At 33.8% G+C, this 21,074-nt stretch overlaps 1 protein-coding gene across 2 annotated transcripts; it reads right to left on the bottom strand.

Annotated features, from left to right (window-relative positions):
- Nucleotides 1–1,102: 1,102 nt before the first annotated feature.
- LOC122314379 (probable glutathione peroxidase 2) lies at nucleotides 1,103–6,217 on the bottom strand. 2 transcript variants are annotated; one of them, XM_043129925.1, is made up of 7 exons: nucleotides 5,613–6,217; nucleotides 5,114–5,190; nucleotides 2,649–2,710; nucleotides 2,451–2,569; nucleotides 2,012–2,179; nucleotides 1,884–1,924; nucleotides 1,103–1,300 (listed from the first exon to the last, which is right to left on the bottom strand). In XM_043129925.1, exons 1-6 carry the CDS (start codon nucleotides 5,757–5,759, stop codon nucleotides 1,892–1,894), a joined length of 606 nt encoding a protein of 201 aa, XP_042985859.1. In that variant the 5' UTR covers nucleotides 5,760–6,217; the 3' UTR covers nucleotides 1,103–1,300; nucleotides 1,884–1,891. The 2 variants fall into 2 exon arrangements, with proteins under 2 accessions (XP_042985859.1, XP_042985851.1); XM_043129917.1 differs by having other exon boundaries at nucleotides 1,103–1,242; nucleotides 5,613–6,216.
- Between the last annotated feature and the right edge of the window lie 14,857 nt (nucleotides 6,218–21,074).

Here is a 21,074-nt window from a genome sequence, read left to right as displayed (position 1 = left end):
AAACTCTTGCAATTTTGAGAGGAATGCAAATTATAGCTGAAAGTGATTCTTCAAGGGCGAGTAATGCTCTCAAATCTTCTTCTCCTAATATTTCAAGAAAAAGGACCCTTGATTGGGAATATCAAGTAAATTTGGTATTATTACTTGATTACTAATCAGACCTCCAGCTTCTTGCATTTGTTTCCTTTGATTATGTCTATGAGAAGTAAAAAAGGGGTTAAGTAATGGAAATTGGTAAAAGGATTTTACAAAAGAATTTATTGAAGGTCGACGAATTTATGGGTATGATTAAAAAATTAAGCTTCGCATGAGAGCATCCATTTGTGCATTCCTTCTGAAGAACGCCCACACCAAACACACCCATAATATCAAGGGAAAGATTCATTTACACATTAACATTCCTAATGCTTATTTTAGTAGCATATTTTAAGTAGTTTTATATATGTTATATCATAATAGGTGTTATTGAAAATAATGAAATATATAATGACAGAGTTACTTTTATCTGTTAAAAACTATATATGTTTTATTTGGTGATGACATCCTTTATGTCCCCGTTTGAATATTTAGAAATTCTCAATATATTTGTAAATAATAATAAAATGATTCGAATTAAAATATTTTATTAGATTTTAAAAAAGAAGAGTGAAAAAGTTAAATAAAAATATTATAAAATTAAAAAAAATTTTAATATAATTTTTATTTTAAAATTTAAAAAAATAGTATTATTTTTTATGTTTTATTTGAGAGTTCGAAAAAGTTGTAATGATTATATAATACTTAGATAAAAATATTGAAAATTTAAAATTTAAAATTATTTTAAATGATGTTTGAGAATAAAATATGTAAAGAGTACTTGAGACATGTATTGCGGCCTTTAATATCTAAGAGTACTTGAGATATGTTGTAAATATTATTAAAATAAGCCGGCTTACGGAGCCGCGGCAGGGACGCAACCCTTGTTTTTGGGTAAGCACACAGACAATGGGTAATTCTCAAGTTTTTTTTTTTTTGTGGCTGTGGCAGGTAGAACTATTCTTGATGTTTTTTCATTCTAGGCAGTATCCAACCACTAAAAAGAAAAAGAAGTATCAAGACAACATTGACAAGGACAACAGTGACAATTTTAACTGATTATTCAAGTAGTATATTATATAAACTTATAATTCACCACCACAACCATAATGCATTCTTCTGATATATGTACTCCAAGGAACAACCGACCACATCGTTATGCAATGCCTGTAAAAGAGATGCAAAAGAATCAAATTTTGTTGAATGCAATCATCTTCTTGTTTTTCTGCAAGCACAACAACCGGAAATTATATAAAGAGGCAGGTTTCAGGCTAAATCCTTTCGAACAAAACAGTAAAAATGCATTTGAAATTTCGACATGATGTAGGCATCTAACGATATTTTCTTCAACTTTCTAGTTTCTCTTAGCAAAAAGTATTTCACGGGCTGTGCGGGTAGTCAATTTTATCCTGATGGCAATAAAATTTGGAATGAGCAACATGCATACACTCAATAAATTGAAGTATACATCAATGTTAAGGGGGGTCTCTTCTGGGGGAGGATGATCGTAACTCCAGAAAAGAGCATGATGAGAGAGAGAGAGAGAGAGAGTTCTGCCACGTACACAGTTTTTTTATAACTTATTTCCTTTGGCCATGAAGTGGAAGAAATAATTGATAAGTGAAAAGAAAGGAACCTTTATTTTTTATTTGGTTGAACAATTTGATCAACTATGGTCTTCACAACAAAATACCATAACATCCCAACAAAACCACCCACCAATTTGAAAACATATAAAAACATAGAAGGACACATATAGAAAACATTTTTTGTCATGAAAATGCAAAATATAAATTACGGCTTCAAACCTTGGTACTTAAGAAGATTCCAATAGATTCTGTATGTCTTTCTGCAAGACAGGAAGAAACAATAATCAGCTTCAGGCAACAGTCTTCAGCAGAATCAAACATAAACAAAAGGAAATCATTGTTCAAACCTCAATTTTAAGAGGTGATGTGGTTGGCGCATATCTCTCCACAACCTTTCCTTCTTTGTTCACCAGAAACTTTGTGAAGTTCCATTTTATGCCATCTCCAAATATCCCCCCTTTCTGGGATTTGAGGAACTTGTAAAGGGGTGCTGCATTCTTCCCGTTCACTTCAATCTATACAGATGGATGAGAAATATAACATTAATATTTATTAGCATGCCTTTCGTCTCTCAACACTTCTTTAGGCAGAATTGTTGTCACAAAGAAATATGGGTAACAGACTGTTGTCAATATCAATTCAATCTTGGTTGATGAGATATCAATTCAAATTGATTATTCCTTGTGACTGCCACACAAGGAATAATCAATTTGCATGCTGGAACTGTATAAATGGATTCTGGACAAAACATTCTCAAAGTTTGTCTCTTTGTTTGTGAGGAATTACCTTATCAAAAACTGGGAATTCAGCTTTAAACCTCGTGCACACAACTTCCTGAATTTCCTCATTGCTTCCTGGTTCTTGTCCTGCAAACTGGTTGCAAGGAAATGCCAAGATCTCAAACCCTGCCCAAAACATTGAAAACTTTATCAATTTCAAAGTGATAAGAATGGAAAACATGCAAGAATAGATCAAAAAACGGACCTTGGCTTTTGTACTTTTCATATAACACGTTTAATTCCTTGTAGTTTGTTTGTGTTAAACCACTGCAACAATGAAAGGGTAATAGATACAATCAAAGTTTGCAACCTCAAATAAACTCAAAGATCATGATTGAATTATCTAACTTTTTAATTAGGAGAAATGATATATACAAGCCTCAAATGCACAGAAGCATCCATTAGTCCCCAGAAGCATCCATTCAATTTAAATGGGTTCAGGTAAAAGACAAGAGTCAAGTCACCTCACAGAGGTTCCACGCATACAAACCTCTTAAACCCGCACACAAATTTCTTCCCAAGCACGATACAGAAGTCACATACAACACAAGAATGCTACTTCAAACTTGATATAGGAAATCCAAGCTTTGAAATGTTCTTAAAGTTTACTTAACCAAAATTCCTCTTAAGTTTAACATCCCATTCGGTGAGATGAAGACGTCTTTCGCTCTATTATTTTCAGGGAAATATTAACATATCATTAATGCTCATCAATTTGAGTTTAATAACTTTATTTACCAGAACTCATTGATTGCCATTGCTTTAAATTCAGACCACATATTTTTAGGTGATGATGATTTCTCATTATTGTCAACTTCACATACATTTAATTTCTTCTCATTTTCCTAAACTACTTGTATTTGCTAATTAGTCAATATTAAGTTAGAACTCGAGGCGGTTTTGCATCTGTAGAACGTTTTTGAGGCTATCACATTCCCCATACCTTCACATATAGTTGTTTTCAACGGAATCAAAACATTCAAATTACATATATTTTTATTTAATACATCTAATATTAAAAGTGTCCTGTTTTTTATGGCGTGGAAGCACCCTCCCTTGGACCCTGCCCAGGCAGGGTGGCCTTTCCTTCTGCCGCCCTGCCCCAACCCTGCTGCCCCTGTTGAATGGACAGACGATTGTGCAGCCAAATGTCAGCCCCCTGAAGCCATATTTCCACAGCTTCATAAAAAACCATCACAAATCCAAAACCTATAACCAAACAGCTTACATTCCAAATCCATCACCACCGGAAAAACCGTAAGAATAAAAAATAGAACCAAAATCTACAACCAGAGGTCATGAAACTTCAAGACCCACACCTTGAACTTTTGAAAACCCTCTGCCACAGCCATGGGTCAAGAAACTTTGAGATCTGAAAGAACCTTTGAAAGCCTTGGGTTGACCTTTCGACTTCGAGAGAAACGGAAGGATGAAATAAGAGAAAGATGGAACCAGTGAGAAGAAGATGGAGGTGGAATGTGAGAGAGGGGTAAAATGAGGAAATTAGGGTTTTTGGTATTTTATAGCTGGGTGTAGTGGGTGAGTGGGCGCGTAGCCCTCTCACCCTCTACCTGCTTATATGGTTCTTTACTTTTGACTCATGGCATCCGCTGCCCTCCCACTGGGATCGGGTGGATGCACCGGGTGGGCACTGGGCCAAGTGTGAGGGCCTGCCCAACACCCCTAGTCATATGAATTAACATTTTATGTAGAATAAGTGCAAAGGATCTTCTTGGCTATACAGAAATGATCTTGCTAATGGGTGGAAAGAAGGCATAAATTAGGACGTATGCACTACTCTATTAATCAGTGCAACACATGAATTTCAAAATCAACAACTATAGTTGCCAGGAAGGCAGGAACTCAGTGTGCACAAGTTCATGGTGGTTTGTTTGTGATTTCATATTTGTTACAATTTATTTTTCCTAAAAAACAGAGTAAAGAAAGAACAACATGGAGTATTAAATGCTTAAAAGAAAGTACCCTTGAATATCTCAAGCATCAAAACGCTAAAATGTATGCATAAAAGCCTCCATAAACCGATGAGGAAGTATGCTTTGTCTCATCTGTTTAGTTGGAATTTGATCTTTATTAAATCAATGCCAAGTGCAATGTCAATCCAACTGTATTCAGATCTTAAGAGCATACCCCAATTACATCATATCTACGTTGGTATGATGGAAAAATTTTAAGCAGGTCTTCTTCAGACGCTTACCTGACCCATGGACCACGCTAATCATGTGCATGCCAAACTTAAACAAGAGGAAGAAGCATCAAACAAAGGAATCAATAAAAACCATCGTCAACACAAATTGCGAATAATTCATGATTTACCTCAAAGAGGCGATTAAAAATTGTAAGGTCTCCATACAGAACAAGAATGATTCAATGCTCCACAGCAAAGGTGGAGTTGGAGAAAGCAAAATTTGGTATCTTTTAAATAGTTTTTTCCATAATGTTTTGTAAAATTTTAATCTTTTACTCATAAAGAAAATGTTCAGTAAAATTTCAAATTACAAAATATCAAATTGCACCACTACTCTTGACAATCACTTCAAAGAGAGAACAATAAAAAATGAATAATTTCACACTAATGAGGACATACATCAACGGATTAGGAAATCGATCATGACAAGATATTCAAAAGGAAAATAGAGTCGATTAGAATACCATTTCGAAGCAACGTTGACAATCAAGAGAGCCTTCCCATTGTATTCACTCAAGCTTACATCATTTCCACGGATATCCTGCCATTAAATTCATTTAGCAAAACAAGAAGAAGGAAGCCCAAAAGCAAAAATAAATCTTGAACAAAAACAACCAAACAGCTTTCAATCTCAAATTTTCTATCTAGAGTTTTCAAAAAATAAAAAACTATGCATACCCACAAGATATGAAACAAACAGTAGTCCAAAATAAAAGACCAACAAAGGGACCTCCCACATAACAATTGAGTTGAACTAGCTTTCATTTGGTCACTCTTGTAATGGAAAAGCAAAGTTAAAACCCCAGAACTTTTATAGGTCCAGTAAAATACAAATTATTTTCAGTTTTTGTCACTCAAAAACATTCAAATCATTAACCTTGAATTTATCCTTCTCTTTTCCTCAGTTTCTGAGATACCAAAAAGAGATTAACAGAGATGAAAGAAACAAACAAAACCCAGTACCTTGACCGTAAAATCGTATATCGATTTGGAAGACTCTTCAGCCATACTCTGAGGAGGAGAGGGAGCAGATGGGTTGCCGTAGAAGTACAAGAAAGCAATACCCAGAAAGAGAACAGCGACCCAGTTGGTGAATTTCAACAATTGCATCCTAGTCTACAATATAGGCAGTACCTTCCTTACATATCCAATATCATTGAAAATAATTGATTCCAAAGACGGTTAAGAAATTAAGGTGGTTATTAATTCAATGTTGACATTTTTGTACTACTCATTTAAACAAATAATAATTAAGCGGTATGAGCCGGCAGGTACGGATGTAAGTTTGGGGGGAGAAATTAACGTCACGACATGGCATGGAAAAACCAAAAGAGACCACGTAAGTATCACAAGCTAACAGATTCCAAAATCAGCGCGAGAAACACTCGCAATTTAGCTAGTGTGGAAGCAGAAGGAGAGATTTCTTGAAGCTTTCGAATATACGAAGCGAATTCATGGCTATTTCGTGGTGGAGCATTTTGTGGGCTCATGACTGTTGCGAGAGAGGTAGAAAATGGGTGTCTTTTGGGCTGGATTCAAATCAGAAACGTTGACTGTTGGCATTGCAGATGAGGGCGGCGAATGAAGGTCCATCGCGAAGAAAATGAAGGTTCAAGCTTTCCTCTCCGCTAATTTTTTTTTAATAAATATATATTTTATAATTTTTTACTTTAATTATAAAGAGAACTGTTACATACATAAAAATATTATATAAATTGATGTGATTTTATAGAATTTATTTGATCTATTTTATAATTAAAATAATTTTATAATCTGACATTTCACATCAATTATACCAGTTTGTAGGATTACTTTTATATAATTTCTTTATATCTAAAATATTTTTTAATTGCAAAATTAGTACTCACATTTTTCATAAATCAAGCCGTAGTTTTTTAATTTTTGTAAAAATAAAATCCGACTTTTAAAAAATTCATAATTAGATATCTCTATCAATTTTCCGTTTAAAATTTAATAAAAGATTATTACATGACATTAAAGACCATGTGTCAGTATTTAATTAGTTGATATGACATATTAATGCCATACAATAAAGTAATACTACATATAATTGTAGAGTGTGTAAGGGCTACGCAATCATTTTAAAAATAAGTAAGATTTATTATTAAAAATTAATTTTTCATTTTCATGTTGGTCCCATATTTACTTTTTTTTTTTTTTTAAATAGATTGCGCGGTACTTGCAACATTTCACGACTACAAATATAATTTCTTTTTAAAATGTGACAGCGACATTTATCAATGAGTTAAATAATTATAAAAGTGTTATAAATGAATTTGTATAACCATTTTTAGTCATCAATTAAGATCATCTTTAGCCGTCAATTATGACTGTTCTTAACCGTCAATTATAATCACTGTTTAGCCATCAATTAAGGCCGTCCTTAACCGTCAATTATGACTGACCGCCCTTAGCCGTCAATTATGACTTAAGCTATACCTAAACTCCTTTATACTCCTATATATATGGGTATCATTCACTTGTATATAAAAAAAATTTGTATTAAATAACAAGCGCCTCTCTCTCTCTCTCTCTCTCTCTCTCTCTCTCTCTCTCTCTCTCTCTCTCTCTCAGTGTGGCTAATACCAACAACATCAAATTTTCATAACACGTTATCAGCACGAGGTTCTGTTGATTCTGAAACTAGTGGTCTTCTACTTCAAGTAAGTTTTTCAATATATTATTTGCAATCCCCAAGGTGAGTATTAAAGATTATAATCCTTATTATTACTTGATAAAATTATACGTTTATTCACATAATTTATATCTCAGTTATATCTATGGTGAATTAAAATTTTCACAATTTACATTTCAGTTATATCTGTGGTCAATTTTTATTCACATAGTTTATATACAAGTTCTATTTATTTTTTTATACTTATTATGAATTATTGATGATAAGATTCATCTTAGAATAGAAATGGAACATCCATGAAGGATCGACTTAAACCAATAATTTTATTAAGTATATCATAATCAAAGATTTATTGATTCTGTGAGATAGTTTAAGGGAGTGATACGTATACTAAAAGATCGGGATCCTCTCAAAAACTCATTATGATTAGTGCACCTGAAGTTATATAATTGAAATTGTATAGAGAAAAATCACTAAATGTTTAAAATAAATGCTTCAAATGTGCTCATGTAGTAGCAATATTGAGTGCGAAAGTTCACAAGATATTCTAAATTTATATCTTGTGTTCTAGTGGCTAAGCAAAATAATGAGTTTTGTTAAAAAATCATTAGTCACATCCTATTAGTTCCACATCATTCCCTGAAGTAAATGGTATTGGATATATATATCATTCCCAGAAGTGAATGGTGCATTTTTTTAAAGAAACCAAGAGTTTGGACGTAGTAATGAATATCTTTATAGTACTTCTATGATTTTGGGCTAGAAGCTCATATTGAAAAAATTACCAGCTTTCTCTTTGAGATGATATTATACAACTATTGAATTAAATATTATGATGCATTAAAAGTGATATGATTCAAAATATTTGCATATTTTTCATGATTAACTTGATCATTCAAAATCAATTACGATGAATTGAATAATTTTCATATGAACGTTTATAAAAGAACCAGAAGATTTTTTTACTATAAAATCTTCCCACCATGAGTGGAAAGAAAAATTTGCTTAAACCAAATAAAATGAAATAATTCGACGTTATCTTGAGTATCTTAGATGAACTAAAAGTTCAGATGATAATTAATTTATGGATGTAATAAGATAAAAATGTCTCATATTTTAACTGCTAAAATCCCAGTAAGGATTGAATCCTCATAGGACAATTAAGAAATTTAGCAGTCTAATGAACATAAGACATGTCTAAAAGAGTAGGAGACCTATTAATACAAAAGATAAAGCATCCCGAAAGAGAAAAACACAAAAAAAAAGAAATTGATGCTCCTGAAGAGGCCATACCCACAAAACAAGCAATAAGATTTATCCAAACTTTATGTACAAAATTCTTTCATAATAAAAGTTCCTGCATGGTACCTCCTAAAGAGATTTTTCATGAAATGTCTTCCCTCGAAGAGGGACAAGTACTTAAAAATAACAAGATCTCGATACATTTCATAAGTATTGGAGAAATTCTGGATAGAAATAAAACTGTTGTCGACAACATATTTTCATATAAGATAACACTTGACATTACTAGAATTAATGAAGAAAGTGAGCCAAGAATCGTCGAAGAATATACCAACGTAAAAATATTGGCTAAAATAGAAAGAAACAATTCCTGTAAAATTGATATCTCTAGTAAAATGTGATACATATGAACTCGTAGTCCAAACACCTAAGATGTGATGCTTGTTGAATATCAATATGTATTTGTATAAAGAAAATGAAAAAATAAATTACGAGTCGGTTTCTCGCAGAAATAATATTAATATGCTTTTGAAGTGAATGAAATTATATTAAAATTTTTATTAGCTTGATAGTTACCGAGAGTTTGGGTATGCATGATTAACTGCATATTTATATGAATCACTAGATATGAATTGCATGAATCATATAGTCATGAAGTACTTATTCTATCAAGTTTAAAAAATTCTTATATGATCTAAAATAATCTAAACGCATGTGGAATAAACTATTTTTTATACATTTTCAATATTTATATCAGCTTTTATTGCAATTTATATAGATAATTTAAATGTCATTGAGGCTCCAAAAGAGTTCATAAAAACTGCACATATTTGAAATATAAATCAGAAACTCTTTCGGTTTCGAGGAGGAGATGAATGAAATTATTAGTTTTGAAATACCATATTTAAATGCAATTAATATTTCAGATTCATATTATGATTTTGTAAGAAATATGCATTATTAAAGGAGAAATAAAATGAAGTACATAGAATACCTACCAGAAGATAGAAACACAATATGAATATTTGTGAAATATTATTTTCTTATTTCGAAATAAAATTATAGAAATTTGAGGCTCTTTGCCTCATTCTTTAAACAATCTTACTCTTCAAAAATTTGCATGGCATCCTATCTAAAGGAGTAGGCAATCGAAAAGAAGAGTCAAGCAAGGATTTTAAATTCCTATTCCCTTACTTTATTACTCATATCTTCATGTTAGATTTCAGAAGAAGTCACTGAAAAATAGAAATTTTCTCATTGAGTTTGTAAACCTCACAAGTTTTAAATTATAGTCGCTGAAAAAATGGGACAGTAGTTGATGAGTATCGGGTACCGAGATTCACAAGCTTGTAGATAGCATCATTATCTGACTTATTAGTTAAATCATTATTGTATTGCATGATAGCACCTACGGTAGAAGCAGAAACAACTAGTAAACGAGATGTAGAATACCTCATATATTGGTCACGAGAAGATTGTTGAGCCATTTCAGAGTAAGAATGCAGACTAATTATAGAAAAGTAAAGAAGATGAGATGCGAATGAAAATAAGCTAAATATATCTTTTATAGAGAAAATTATGAAAGCAAGACAAAATTATATATATTGATAGAGGATACGCTAAATACAGATATCCTATAGTTATTTATTAGGTCGTGAAATTAAAAGCAGCTTGCCCCTACTCTCTTAGAAGTTGGACTTTTTCAGATATCTGCGGCGAGATTAAATTCAGCTTGTCCTTATTCTCTAACTATTTGAACTTCTTCAAATATTCATCGCTCCTGATTCTGAAGATCACGGACATACTGTTTTAGCGTCTTATTCTCCTCCTTCAGTTTCTTGTTCTTACGACTCTTCGTAGACAGCTTCTAACGAAATTAAGATATTTGATTATTGAGTTAGTTGACCTCATTCACTTTAGCTAATAACCTCCGAGACATAGTCATAACAGAGGCAAAATATTGAGCATTAAGAAATCTTGATTCTCAAACGACATTAGAATAAATCCTTCCAGAAAAATGAATCTATGCTCCTATTATAAGAGCAACATCCTTAGGTGAGTAAAAGGAAGGACAAATCATCTCTATTGCTTCACAGCATCTCTCTACAAGAGATAAGAGATGTAACATCATAGCGTTGCGGCTCCTGACAACTATAAAAGAGCTATAAAATCATGCGATGCTTGTTTGGTCTAAAAATGTGGCAACCGTTTTTATTGAATATTGAGGTTGGCGGCTTAATTTTGATGACTTCTCCACTAACTATATTATTTACAAGAACTCTAGAAGAGGACAACTCTAAAAGAATAGTGAATTTAATGTTAAAATAATTTTGAATCAATATGACGAATTTGTTTACCAAAATATTACCAACTGCGTCATTTAAAGAGTTGGTACACAAGATGGAGATGCATCAATGCAAAGACATTTCACTATAAAGTTTTAAAGAACTTTTCTATGGACAAAACTCATACTCTGAGTACTCTAACGATTGTTCGATAATTTGATGTGCAGAAAGATCCATTTCGTGCTTGTGAAGAAGATGGAGAAATTCTTGATTCTGAAGTACCTTATCTCAGTGCAATTGGAGTCCTGATATATCTTGCAAATTATACTCGGTCTGATATTGCATTTTCAGTTAATTTACTTGCAAGATATAGCATTTTCAGTTAATTTACTTGGAATGATATTAAACATGTCATTCGTTACCTCTGAGGTACGATTGATATGAGATTATTTTATCAACATGGATCAAGTCCACAATTGGTTAGATATGTGGGTACAGGTTATCTTTCAGATCCACATAGAGAGATAAATGCAATTCATGAGGAGAAATGTGAAATTAATGTCAAGAAGATACGGTCAAGTGATAATCTGGCAAATTTATTCACTAAAGCATTACCAACTGTAACATTTAAGAAGATTGTGTAGAACATTAGAATGTAGAGACTTGAAAACCTATTATCATGCACTTTTCAGGGGGATTAATGTTTTGAAAACTTGTACTGATTGTACTATTTTTCTTTCGTTAAGGTTTTTTTCCACTAGGCTTTCCTTTGTAAGATTTTAATAAGGTAATCTTAAAGTACTTGGCGATACATATGAATGTTGTACTCTTTTTCCTTCACCATTGATTTTTTTAATTGGGTTTTTCCTTGGCAATATTTTAACGAGACATATTCTTTATGTATCGTTATCCAAAGGGGGAGTGTTATAAACAGATTTGTATGATTATTTTTTGCTATCAATTAAGACAATCTTTAACCGTCAATTATGACCACTCTTAGCCATCAATTATAACCGCTGTTTAGCCATCAATTAAGACCGTCCTTAGTCATCAATTATGACCGCCTCTAGACGTTATAATTGATAGCCGTCAATTCAGATTTAAATTATACCTAAATTCCTTTGTATTTCTATATATATGGGTATTATTCACTTGTATATAAAGAAGTTTTATATTGAATAACAGGCGCCTCTCTCTCACATTCAATCTCTCTCTCTCTCTCTCTCTCTCTCTCTCTCTCTCTCTATTTTTCTCTTAGTGTGGCCAACACCAACAATATCAAATTTTCATAACAAAAAGAGTTCTAAACCTATCAATTTTTATTTTCCATACTCTGCTAACAATATTAATATGATTATAAGAAAGTAAACTAGATCAAATAAAGTCAATCCCCAAGGGATTTGATTGAATTTCTGTATTAATTATCCCAAAAATGATTGAATTTGTCATTGACTGGGAATCTTTCTTAGCAATAGAGAGAGAAAAAATGTGGTGTCACAATACAAATTGCATTTTTATATTTAGAGGCTGTTTGAATTGATAAATATTCTCATCTTATCTCATTATTACAATTTTTTCAAATTTTCATAGAAAATATAATAAATAACTTAATTTTTTCAAATTCTAAAGTAATAATAATATTAAAAATAATATTTTATTTAACTTTCATCTAAAATTATCTCATCTCATTTTAATATCCAAACAATCCAGTCTATTCTATTTTCTTATCTGAATAAAGAGGTAGTTTCTTGCTGATTGTGTGTACCAAGGTATGCATTTCATAATTGTCACGAGTAAAAGCTGCCCAATAAATTAGGGCTTAAGATAAAATTTAAATGAGTTATTTTTAATTATAATATAATAAAATATAAACCATTGTATTGAATATATTTCTCAATTCTCAATAAATTGGGGCTTTATTTAAGATGTGATTAATAAATTTAATGAATTTATATTTAATACAATAATTTAAAATGATGTCTCATTGTAAGTTAAAGTTTTATACCTCAATTTAGCAAGATTTTAGAAAAAATTTATTTAAAAAAATTTATTATTTATTGTATTAAATATAAAAGTTAGTATCATGGAGTCTTGTACACATTAAAAAATATAAGAGTTGTTTAAATTTTATTTAATGGTTTTTTTTTTATTTTTCTTCTAAAAAAGAAAATAAAAACATTCCACTTTTATTTTTGTTAGCATGGTGTGGCCTTAGACAATAACCTAAAGAGCAATGATATCCACGTAACACATTTTACAATATATTTTATAATAATTTTTAAAATGAGATTATTTTTATAAAATGATATTATTTATATAAATTATTTTATAAAAATATATCTCATTTAAAATATAATTATATAAAATATTATAAAAAAATTGTGAGCAAATCATTTCTCATGAGTTAAGTGGTGGGCTAACCCTGGGCTGACCCTGCTTGTAAGGTACAACTTCATAGCGTATGTTCCCTGCTTTAGTAATGAGGGATTGAAAGATCAATCAAGAGCGTGCATTCCCAAATTATGAATGAAAGTTAGAGGCTAACACTGTTTTATGCATTCATTTTAGCAGAATTTAAAAAAACTATAAAAAAAATTACAACATTGAGATGCCTTTAAACATCTGGATCAACATTGTCAGCCAGATCTCAAGCTGCTATGTTCTTGTTTGTTATTTACCATTCAACACCCAAATCCTTTCTCCCATCAAATCTCAAGTTCGCTTTATATCTTATTAAAAATTTAATGGATATGTAAGGCTTAAGGCTTAGAAATGCAAGCCCAGATATAATGGACTCAGGCTGGTCAGACAACCCCCCAACCCATAAAGGGCACTCGATCCCAAAAGAAGGGGAGCAAGGGACACGTCACCCCGGCCTCTGCCTATGGCACCCCCAAAGAGCTTGTTAAAGCAAGCAAGTAATAAACACATGGAGCCCTTGATCTTTTGACAACATATAAGGAGAAAACTAAAGGAGTGCGCCTACAACTAGGTAAATGGGATAGGAAGCCACGTCGCATTTATTGTACCTGACTGAAGAGACAAGTGAGGTGACATGTAACCCTGACACAGGAAATGAGCAGTTGACTCCCAGAAACCAGGTATAGGTGTACAAGGTGTGACGCCCCTAAATTCCGCTTGGGATCGAATGAACATCTAAAGCTTCGGGACATGCAACACAAGGTTACCTGCCCCCATTCATGACATATAAGATGCAATATTCCTAACATGCATCTAGCATTATGCAATATTCACAACGAACAATTTTTTTGAGCAATACCATACACCAAACTTATAATATCCTAAATAGTTAAATTGTAATCCAAGCATACTTAACAAAAATAAACATCAACGATTTCAATATGAGTTTTAAAAGATTGTAATCTCAAAAACAAAGGAGACCAGATTCCAAATTTACATTACCAAAAATACACTACTGAAAAATTTCGTTGAGTAACTCGTGTAACTCGACTAACGAGGCCAGAATACTATTCAAAAACTACCTATGGAAGCTATAAACTTCGCGCCGTGTCTGTAGCGTCTAGTCAACCTCCTCCAATTTACCAGTGTCTGCTTTCTGCTCTGATCCTAACACATCGCCTACCATTCGGGGGGAATGATAATTGGGACTACCACGGTGAGATTTGATTACAAATATCATTAAGTTAACAGGAAACTCTCATACAGGTTAATGATGCATGCATGGCAGTAAAAATATGAATGCATAATTAAAGTGGTAAGTGAGTATAGCATAACTTGACATATAACATAACACAACTGACATAACCTGAACAGAAACGTGAACCAAACTTGACATGACATGACATGAACTTGAACTTAAAATGCTCCACAGTTGTTGTAGTCACATGAATTGTTTGTGTTATACTTGCTGTGAACACACGTAAAATAAAATATGGTTCCATCGGCGTTAGTGCCCGCGCGCTCCGGTGATCAGCTAGTTAGGCCCTATTCGCAAGCTGTTGACTGTACTTCGTCAACTCAGGGAATTTCACACCTATTTAGACACTCCAGCCTGAATAAATGAGTTCCACTAGGATATTATCCACCCTAATACTTAAGGTCGTGATTGACATGAATAATTTAGCATGAACGTGATCTAAAACTTGACTTAACATTAACTTGATCTGACTTCTTTAATTAACATGACATACTTACAATGGTAAATATTACATGATATGACATACATGTAACATTTGATATACTTAACATGGCATACTTATAACATATAATACGTGATAGAATAGATTGTGTAATAGATAAATATTCATGACAAAATAAATCATGCATAACGGATAAACATGTAATGACGTGGCATGGCATGACATATATGATAACATACATACATAAATTGTAGTTCCCTTACCCATCCTACATATACAGTAAACTGATAGTAAGTTAGAAATTAACTTCCTCGATTATCGCATTCTACGAAAATAAAGAGTGAAATATGAGAAACTGTAAGAATGTATTCTAAAAGTTAGAAAACTTAATTACTAACAATTAAAATGTGTAAACCATTTTACCCTCTACATGTGAAAAAATGACAATTTTACCCATAACTTAAGGATTTCATATCCTAACTCCAAAAAATTTCTAAAATTTACATTGCTCATGTAAATTTTGTCATAAACTCAAATATCAACTAAGAAAAATTTAAAACAAATTACAACTATGGAAAACACATTATGGCCGAAACATCAATAGGTCATTTTTCTTGATTTTTGTTGCAATTCCTTCCAACTTCAAAATTCATGCTTAACCCAAAATTTCGCAACAAGAATCTTCCTATCCTAAGTTTAAAACCATACTTAAAACATCCGTTTAGAAAAATCTAATAATCAACACCAAACTTTTGTAAAAAGATCCAAACACTTGAATCAGAAGCTTCGATCCTAAATCAAAACATCTCCAAGAATTCTAAAAAATCAAATCTTACTTCCAACATATTTATAACATCATCCTAAGATAAAACATATTTTAAATTATCAAACTAAAGTCACCAAAATCACAAAATAACACTTGGAGTTTTTGGTTTTACACTTAATAAAAAAACAGAAACTTTTTCCTTAACTAGCTTTGATAAATCCTTTGATCAATGGCTTCAGAAGGTGAGATCTTCGAAAGAAAGCATCACATGGTTTTAAAATGTGTCCTAAAGAATATCCAACCATAAAAATTAAAATCACTTAACTAAAACTCAATAAAACATGGATCAAACCCAAAAACATCAAATCTTAGGCCTAACCAAAAACCTCTTGTATAGAAAAGTCATATCCTTGAAACTAATACTAAAGATCTTCAAAATAACATCCTAACATGAAAATAAGAGACTTAGGATCATCATATAAAAATATCAAAGCCTTTAGAGTAAGATAAAACCTCAAAATATTCAAACTTTCTCCAAATAAAAACTATTTTTTTACTTTCAGTTTTCAAGTTTCTAGATCTAAGAAAATCTATCATCAAAAGTTTTATTCGTGCAACAAAACTTTAATGAACACTCTTAAACACATGCTAAAAACACTCCATAAAATTTTCGGACCAAGATATATCCATTAACTTGGTCAAAAATTTCAAAACATAACATATTCTCCAGTTTCATGCCCAAAATGACCTTTCCATGGTTAAAAATATTTTTTACCAACCAAATGACCATGGAATGATACAAATAATATCTCTACAGAAACTAAACGCAAAGACGAACAAATCTTATGAAGGAGTCATTGTGTGAAAATACTAAAAAATGGTCTAAAAGCTCCACGTAAAAAGACTTAGAAATCTGCCTCTGAGAGATCTTTTGGATTTCTCTCTAAGAACAGGGTGAAGAAGTGATAAAAGGGAAGGAAGTGTGTCACTTCTGTAGGGGGAAGATATGGACCTGAATGACCCTTGATTGTAGATGGCTATGTGACATAAAGTGGAGAATAGTGAGGGGCAAAGGACTGCCTGCAGAAGCTGTGAGGTATGGAGGTTGATGAGATGGATTTCTCCATCACCTCAAGACACTATGGGTGCAGCCAAGGGTAGTGGATGGTCTGCCATGTGGGAGAGGAAATTTCTTCAAAAAACTTTGCCAAGGTGACCAAATTAGTGGGCCTTGGTGGGTCTCAACCAAGTGGGCGTCAATTTTGGGTTTAAAGGGGGTTTGGTTAGAGTTTGAGATGTTATCAAGCCCAAATCCAATTTTTCTTGGCCCAATCAAATTTTCAAGGTTTAAAAGGTTGGATAATGATGTCCTAACAAGGATTTGAGAAATTAATAGTATGTAATTAAGTGATTAAACACAATGCTAGAAATTAGATCAAAAAGGATTTGAAAGCCAACTTTAGGGTTTGGGAAAACCATTTAGGGTCTCGGTTTCAACCAAACTTTTGGGATTTCAATTGGATTCCAACCGTTTAGGGTTTCACTAGGGTTGAAACCCTCTTTGATCTGGCTCAATTTGGTTGATTAGATGAAAAGAAGTTTTGCTTAGGTGACATGATCTCACACCTTGATTTCCTTCACAAATCCATCTAATGATTCTTCTTTGTACCAAGTGTCTAATATTATTCACTATGTATGGCTAAGATCTTGTCAAGTGTCCAAATAAAACATCTCTAACTTAATTTAGACATTCTACACTGTAATTTTGAAAACAATGCACTTAGTATGCTTATCGATGTTACTATTCATTCCGAAAAAATACATAATAAAATTAGTATTGAAAAATCTTAAATATTCATATTAACCTATAGTGAAGATCGTTTACCAAAACTCAATCTCGAAGTACCCTTAGAAATAAATTCACAGTTTCAAACAAGCGTTTCGTCCGAAATTATGAAAATGAGTTATTATACCATAAAATCCTAAATAATCAACTGAGTCTAGTAGCGTGTACCATAATATATTCTGACACCTCTAACTAGTTCAAACAATTAAAATCGCATTTCTGGTACCAAGTAAGTGATAGCACTGACTACATTATCAAACTAAAACCTTTGTGATTAGTCGATTCATGAAAACTTACGAAATCTTCACAAGGTTCCTAAAATTTATAGAAATTTTATCATTGAATTTCTAGTGGGCTGTTACACAAGGCGATTAGGGGTGTAAAAAAAAAAAACTGATAAACCAGTCGGGATGATGACAACATGAGCCGCACATCCCATCGCCAAGTGCCAAGTGTGTGTACATGCAACAAATGTACACTAAAAACACGCAGCGAATAATAAAAGTCTTATAACTATGTACCAGAATTTTTTGTTTAAATACAAATTTGTTTAAATCATACATAATAAAATATTACAAGTCTCAAATATTGTTTCAAAACCAAAATACAAGACATACAAACTAGTAGAGATATTTTTTGACATAAACAACTCCAAAACAAAAACTCTAGTAGAGTCGCCTCCTCAGGCTCAGCCTCCTCCTCCTCCTCAACATCTGTATCAAAATCTACGGTACTAAAATGATGCCGCAGGTAAATAGTAATCCAAACGCCACAAGATAAAATATATTAAGCTCAACAATATGCATAAAAAGATGCCAAATGTACATATCCCATAAATCCAAATTTTTCCACACACGCTAAAAATCTCATTTTGGCCTAAAACATATCCCTTAAAAACCAGTCCTTGCCATTATCCCAGATAATGGCCCAAACCAAGCAAACCATTATTTTCCCAGAAAATGGATCACAATATCCTCATACAAAATCTCGCAATTTTTCCAAAAAATCGCCCATATCCAATATCCAAAACTCATTTCAATTTATTGTATGCACCATGATCTCCCCTAGAGATCATCCGCACACTCTGACTCCTGTGCCACACTGCAGGTAACGACTACGCTTGTGACACCTAAATGAGCGATGCCCAATCTCGCCCCCAGCGCGTACCTGGACCAGGCCATCCTCTAGTCCTCGCCAGCCTAGGGACTACGGAGTCGACACGAGAACGTTACCATATCGTGCAATCTGGTCGTCGCCTAACGATAACTCAGGGGATGTCACTCAGTATTATCCACTCCCGAGTGACTAGAGGAGCTCCACCGAGATACTGCCCCATCCCGGCTTGGGGTCGTGATACGCACGCATCCAAAACTCCATTTACACAAATAAAACCAATTTTTCTCAATTTAATACATGCACATGAATGCACCATGCAATGCACACCTCAAGACACGATTTATCCAACAAATCACAATATCAACAATAACCAAACAACTTCGTCCTCAAATCCATCCGACCCCTGACTTCTCGGACTCAGTCCGGAATAACCAATCAGTCAATGAATTTATTGTAAAAACAATAATATATTTAAATCTAAAATAGAGTTTGGAAAATACTTACATCCCTATATGATGATTTTCGAATCAAGGAGCTGCAAATGATGGATAAAAAGCAACGTAATAGTGTAAAATACACTGTGGTCGTGGGTTGTAAAATATCCACTTTTGAACGGAGACAAACCAAGACTTGAAATTGATAGAGAATGATTTAGAGGTGTTTATGAAACTAATGGAAGTGAGAGTGGGCCGTGGGTGGCGGAGGAAATGGCGGTGGAAGCCAAAAAACGGTAAAACAAAGATGAGCTTGTGGGAGCTGCTCCGGCAACGGATCGGAGCTGGAAATGGGTGGTTTAGGACGGCAAGAGGTAGGTGATGAAGTGGTGAAGAGGTGGTGGCCGGAGGTGGAATGACGGCGACGGAAAAGTACATAAACCATGCTGAAAGGTGAGGCTAACGACGGCATGGGAGGGGCTGAACTTTTGTGGGGTGGTGCGCCGGCCGAAGGGGAGTCGACCAGTGGGGGCGGTGCACTACATGACGGCTCGACGGCGGTGATCTGGGCTAGATGAAAAAACGGACGGAGAGGGAGGGGGAGGTGCTGGGTCGCGCGAGGAGGGAAGCAGAAAAAGAAAGGAAAAAAAGAAAGAAAAAGGAAAGAAGAAAAGAGAAAAGAAAAATAAGAGAAAAAGAAAAAGGGAAAAGAAAAAGGGAAGAAAAGAAGTGAGATCCAGGAATTGATCCAACGAAAATAACTTTAAAAGCTATAAAATGATTAAAATGTAGATTACGAGCAAGCTGACCTCTGGGATGGGACAGAATACCTCTGGGATGGGACAGAATACCTCTGGGACCAACAATGTAGATTACGAGCAAGCTGACCTTGGAAGTTCTGACAACTATCAGCTGAGGGGACCATTACTCGGAAAAGGAAAAATGAGCAGCTCTAAGGATCACAATGGACAGGCTCTTCAGGTAAGTTCTGATAGCCTCGAGACCCCCTTTCTGACTCATGTACTATCAACGGATCCTCTGATCTCTAAAAGGATCCTGTCCAACCTTAGTCCTTCTATGGCCCCTACTGATAGAAGAAACTCTAGTCCTCACCGAGACACGGTCCAGGTTAGTTCCCCTTCCCACAACTCCCCATTGAAACAACCCATTACTGGTACTTCTAAAGGGCCAACTTGGAAGAGGAGGGCAAGAGGTCTGGGCCCTCATATCTCTGGCCCAACAGACTCTTTTATGAGTGATCTTTATGTCTCAAAACAAAAGAAAAGGCCTGGTGAAGAACATATAGAGCCTATCATGACTAGAAGAAGAACCAAGCAAGCTAAGTTGGCAGTGGCTGGTGCCCAGCCCTGCCAGTCCTCATGAAACACTTAGCCTGGAACTGCCGAGGGCTTGGGAACCCTCGGACAGTTCGTGAACTTCATCTAATGGTGAAGGAAAAGAGCCCGAAAGTAGTATTCCTATGTGAAACCAAGTGTGGAAGGAGAAGGATTGAGTATACTCGGGATAAGCTGCATTTTGATCATTGTTTCTCAGTGGACAGTACTGGAAGAAGTGGAGGTTTGGCCTTTATGTGGAAGGATGGAATTGATGCTGTGTTGGATACTTACTCTACTCACCATATCTCAATTACCATCACCTTGGATAACTGTAACAAAAAGTGCACTCTAACAGGTTTCTATGGACAGCCAGTGACCTCTAAAAGAAATGGTAGCTGGGACCTGCTTAGACTTATTCAGTCCAAGATTCATTATCCATGGCTTTGTATGGGTGACTTTAATGAAATCCTGCTTCAGGATGAATAATTTGGAGCTACAATACGTCCTTTTAAGCAGATGGAGGAATTTAGATTGGCTTTGGTGGATACTGGACTTATAGATATTGGTTTCATAGGATCAAAGTTCACCTGGTGCAATAAAAGGGCAGGATCTGATTTCACTA

Source organism: Carya illinoinensis, chromosome 1, assembly GCF_018687715.1.
Source record: "Carya illinoinensis cultivar Pawnee chromosome 1, C.illinoinensisPawnee_v1, whole genome shotgun sequence".
Classification (NCBI taxonomy): domain Eukaryota; kingdom Viridiplantae; phylum Streptophyta; class Magnoliopsida; order Fagales; family Juglandaceae; genus Carya; species Carya illinoinensis.
The sequence above is the reverse complement of the archived record's forward strand: the minus strand, read 5'-3'. Positions and strand labels throughout refer to the sequence as shown.

Excerpts from the sequence above, each read along its gene's own strand:
- LOC122314379 (XM_043129925.1), bottom strand. The coding sequence starts at position 5,759 with ATGCAATTGTTGAAATTCACCAACTGGGTCGCTGTTCTCTTTCTGGGT. Across the intron at positions 2,711-5,113 it reads GTCAACGTTGCTTCGAAATG|TGGTTTAACACAAACAAACT; the intron begins GTATTCTAATCG and ends TCATTGTTGCAG. Across the intron at positions 1,925-2,011 it reads CATCACCTCTTAAAATTGAG|AAAGACATACAGAATCTATT; the intron begins GTTTGAACAATG and ends CCTGTCTTGCAG.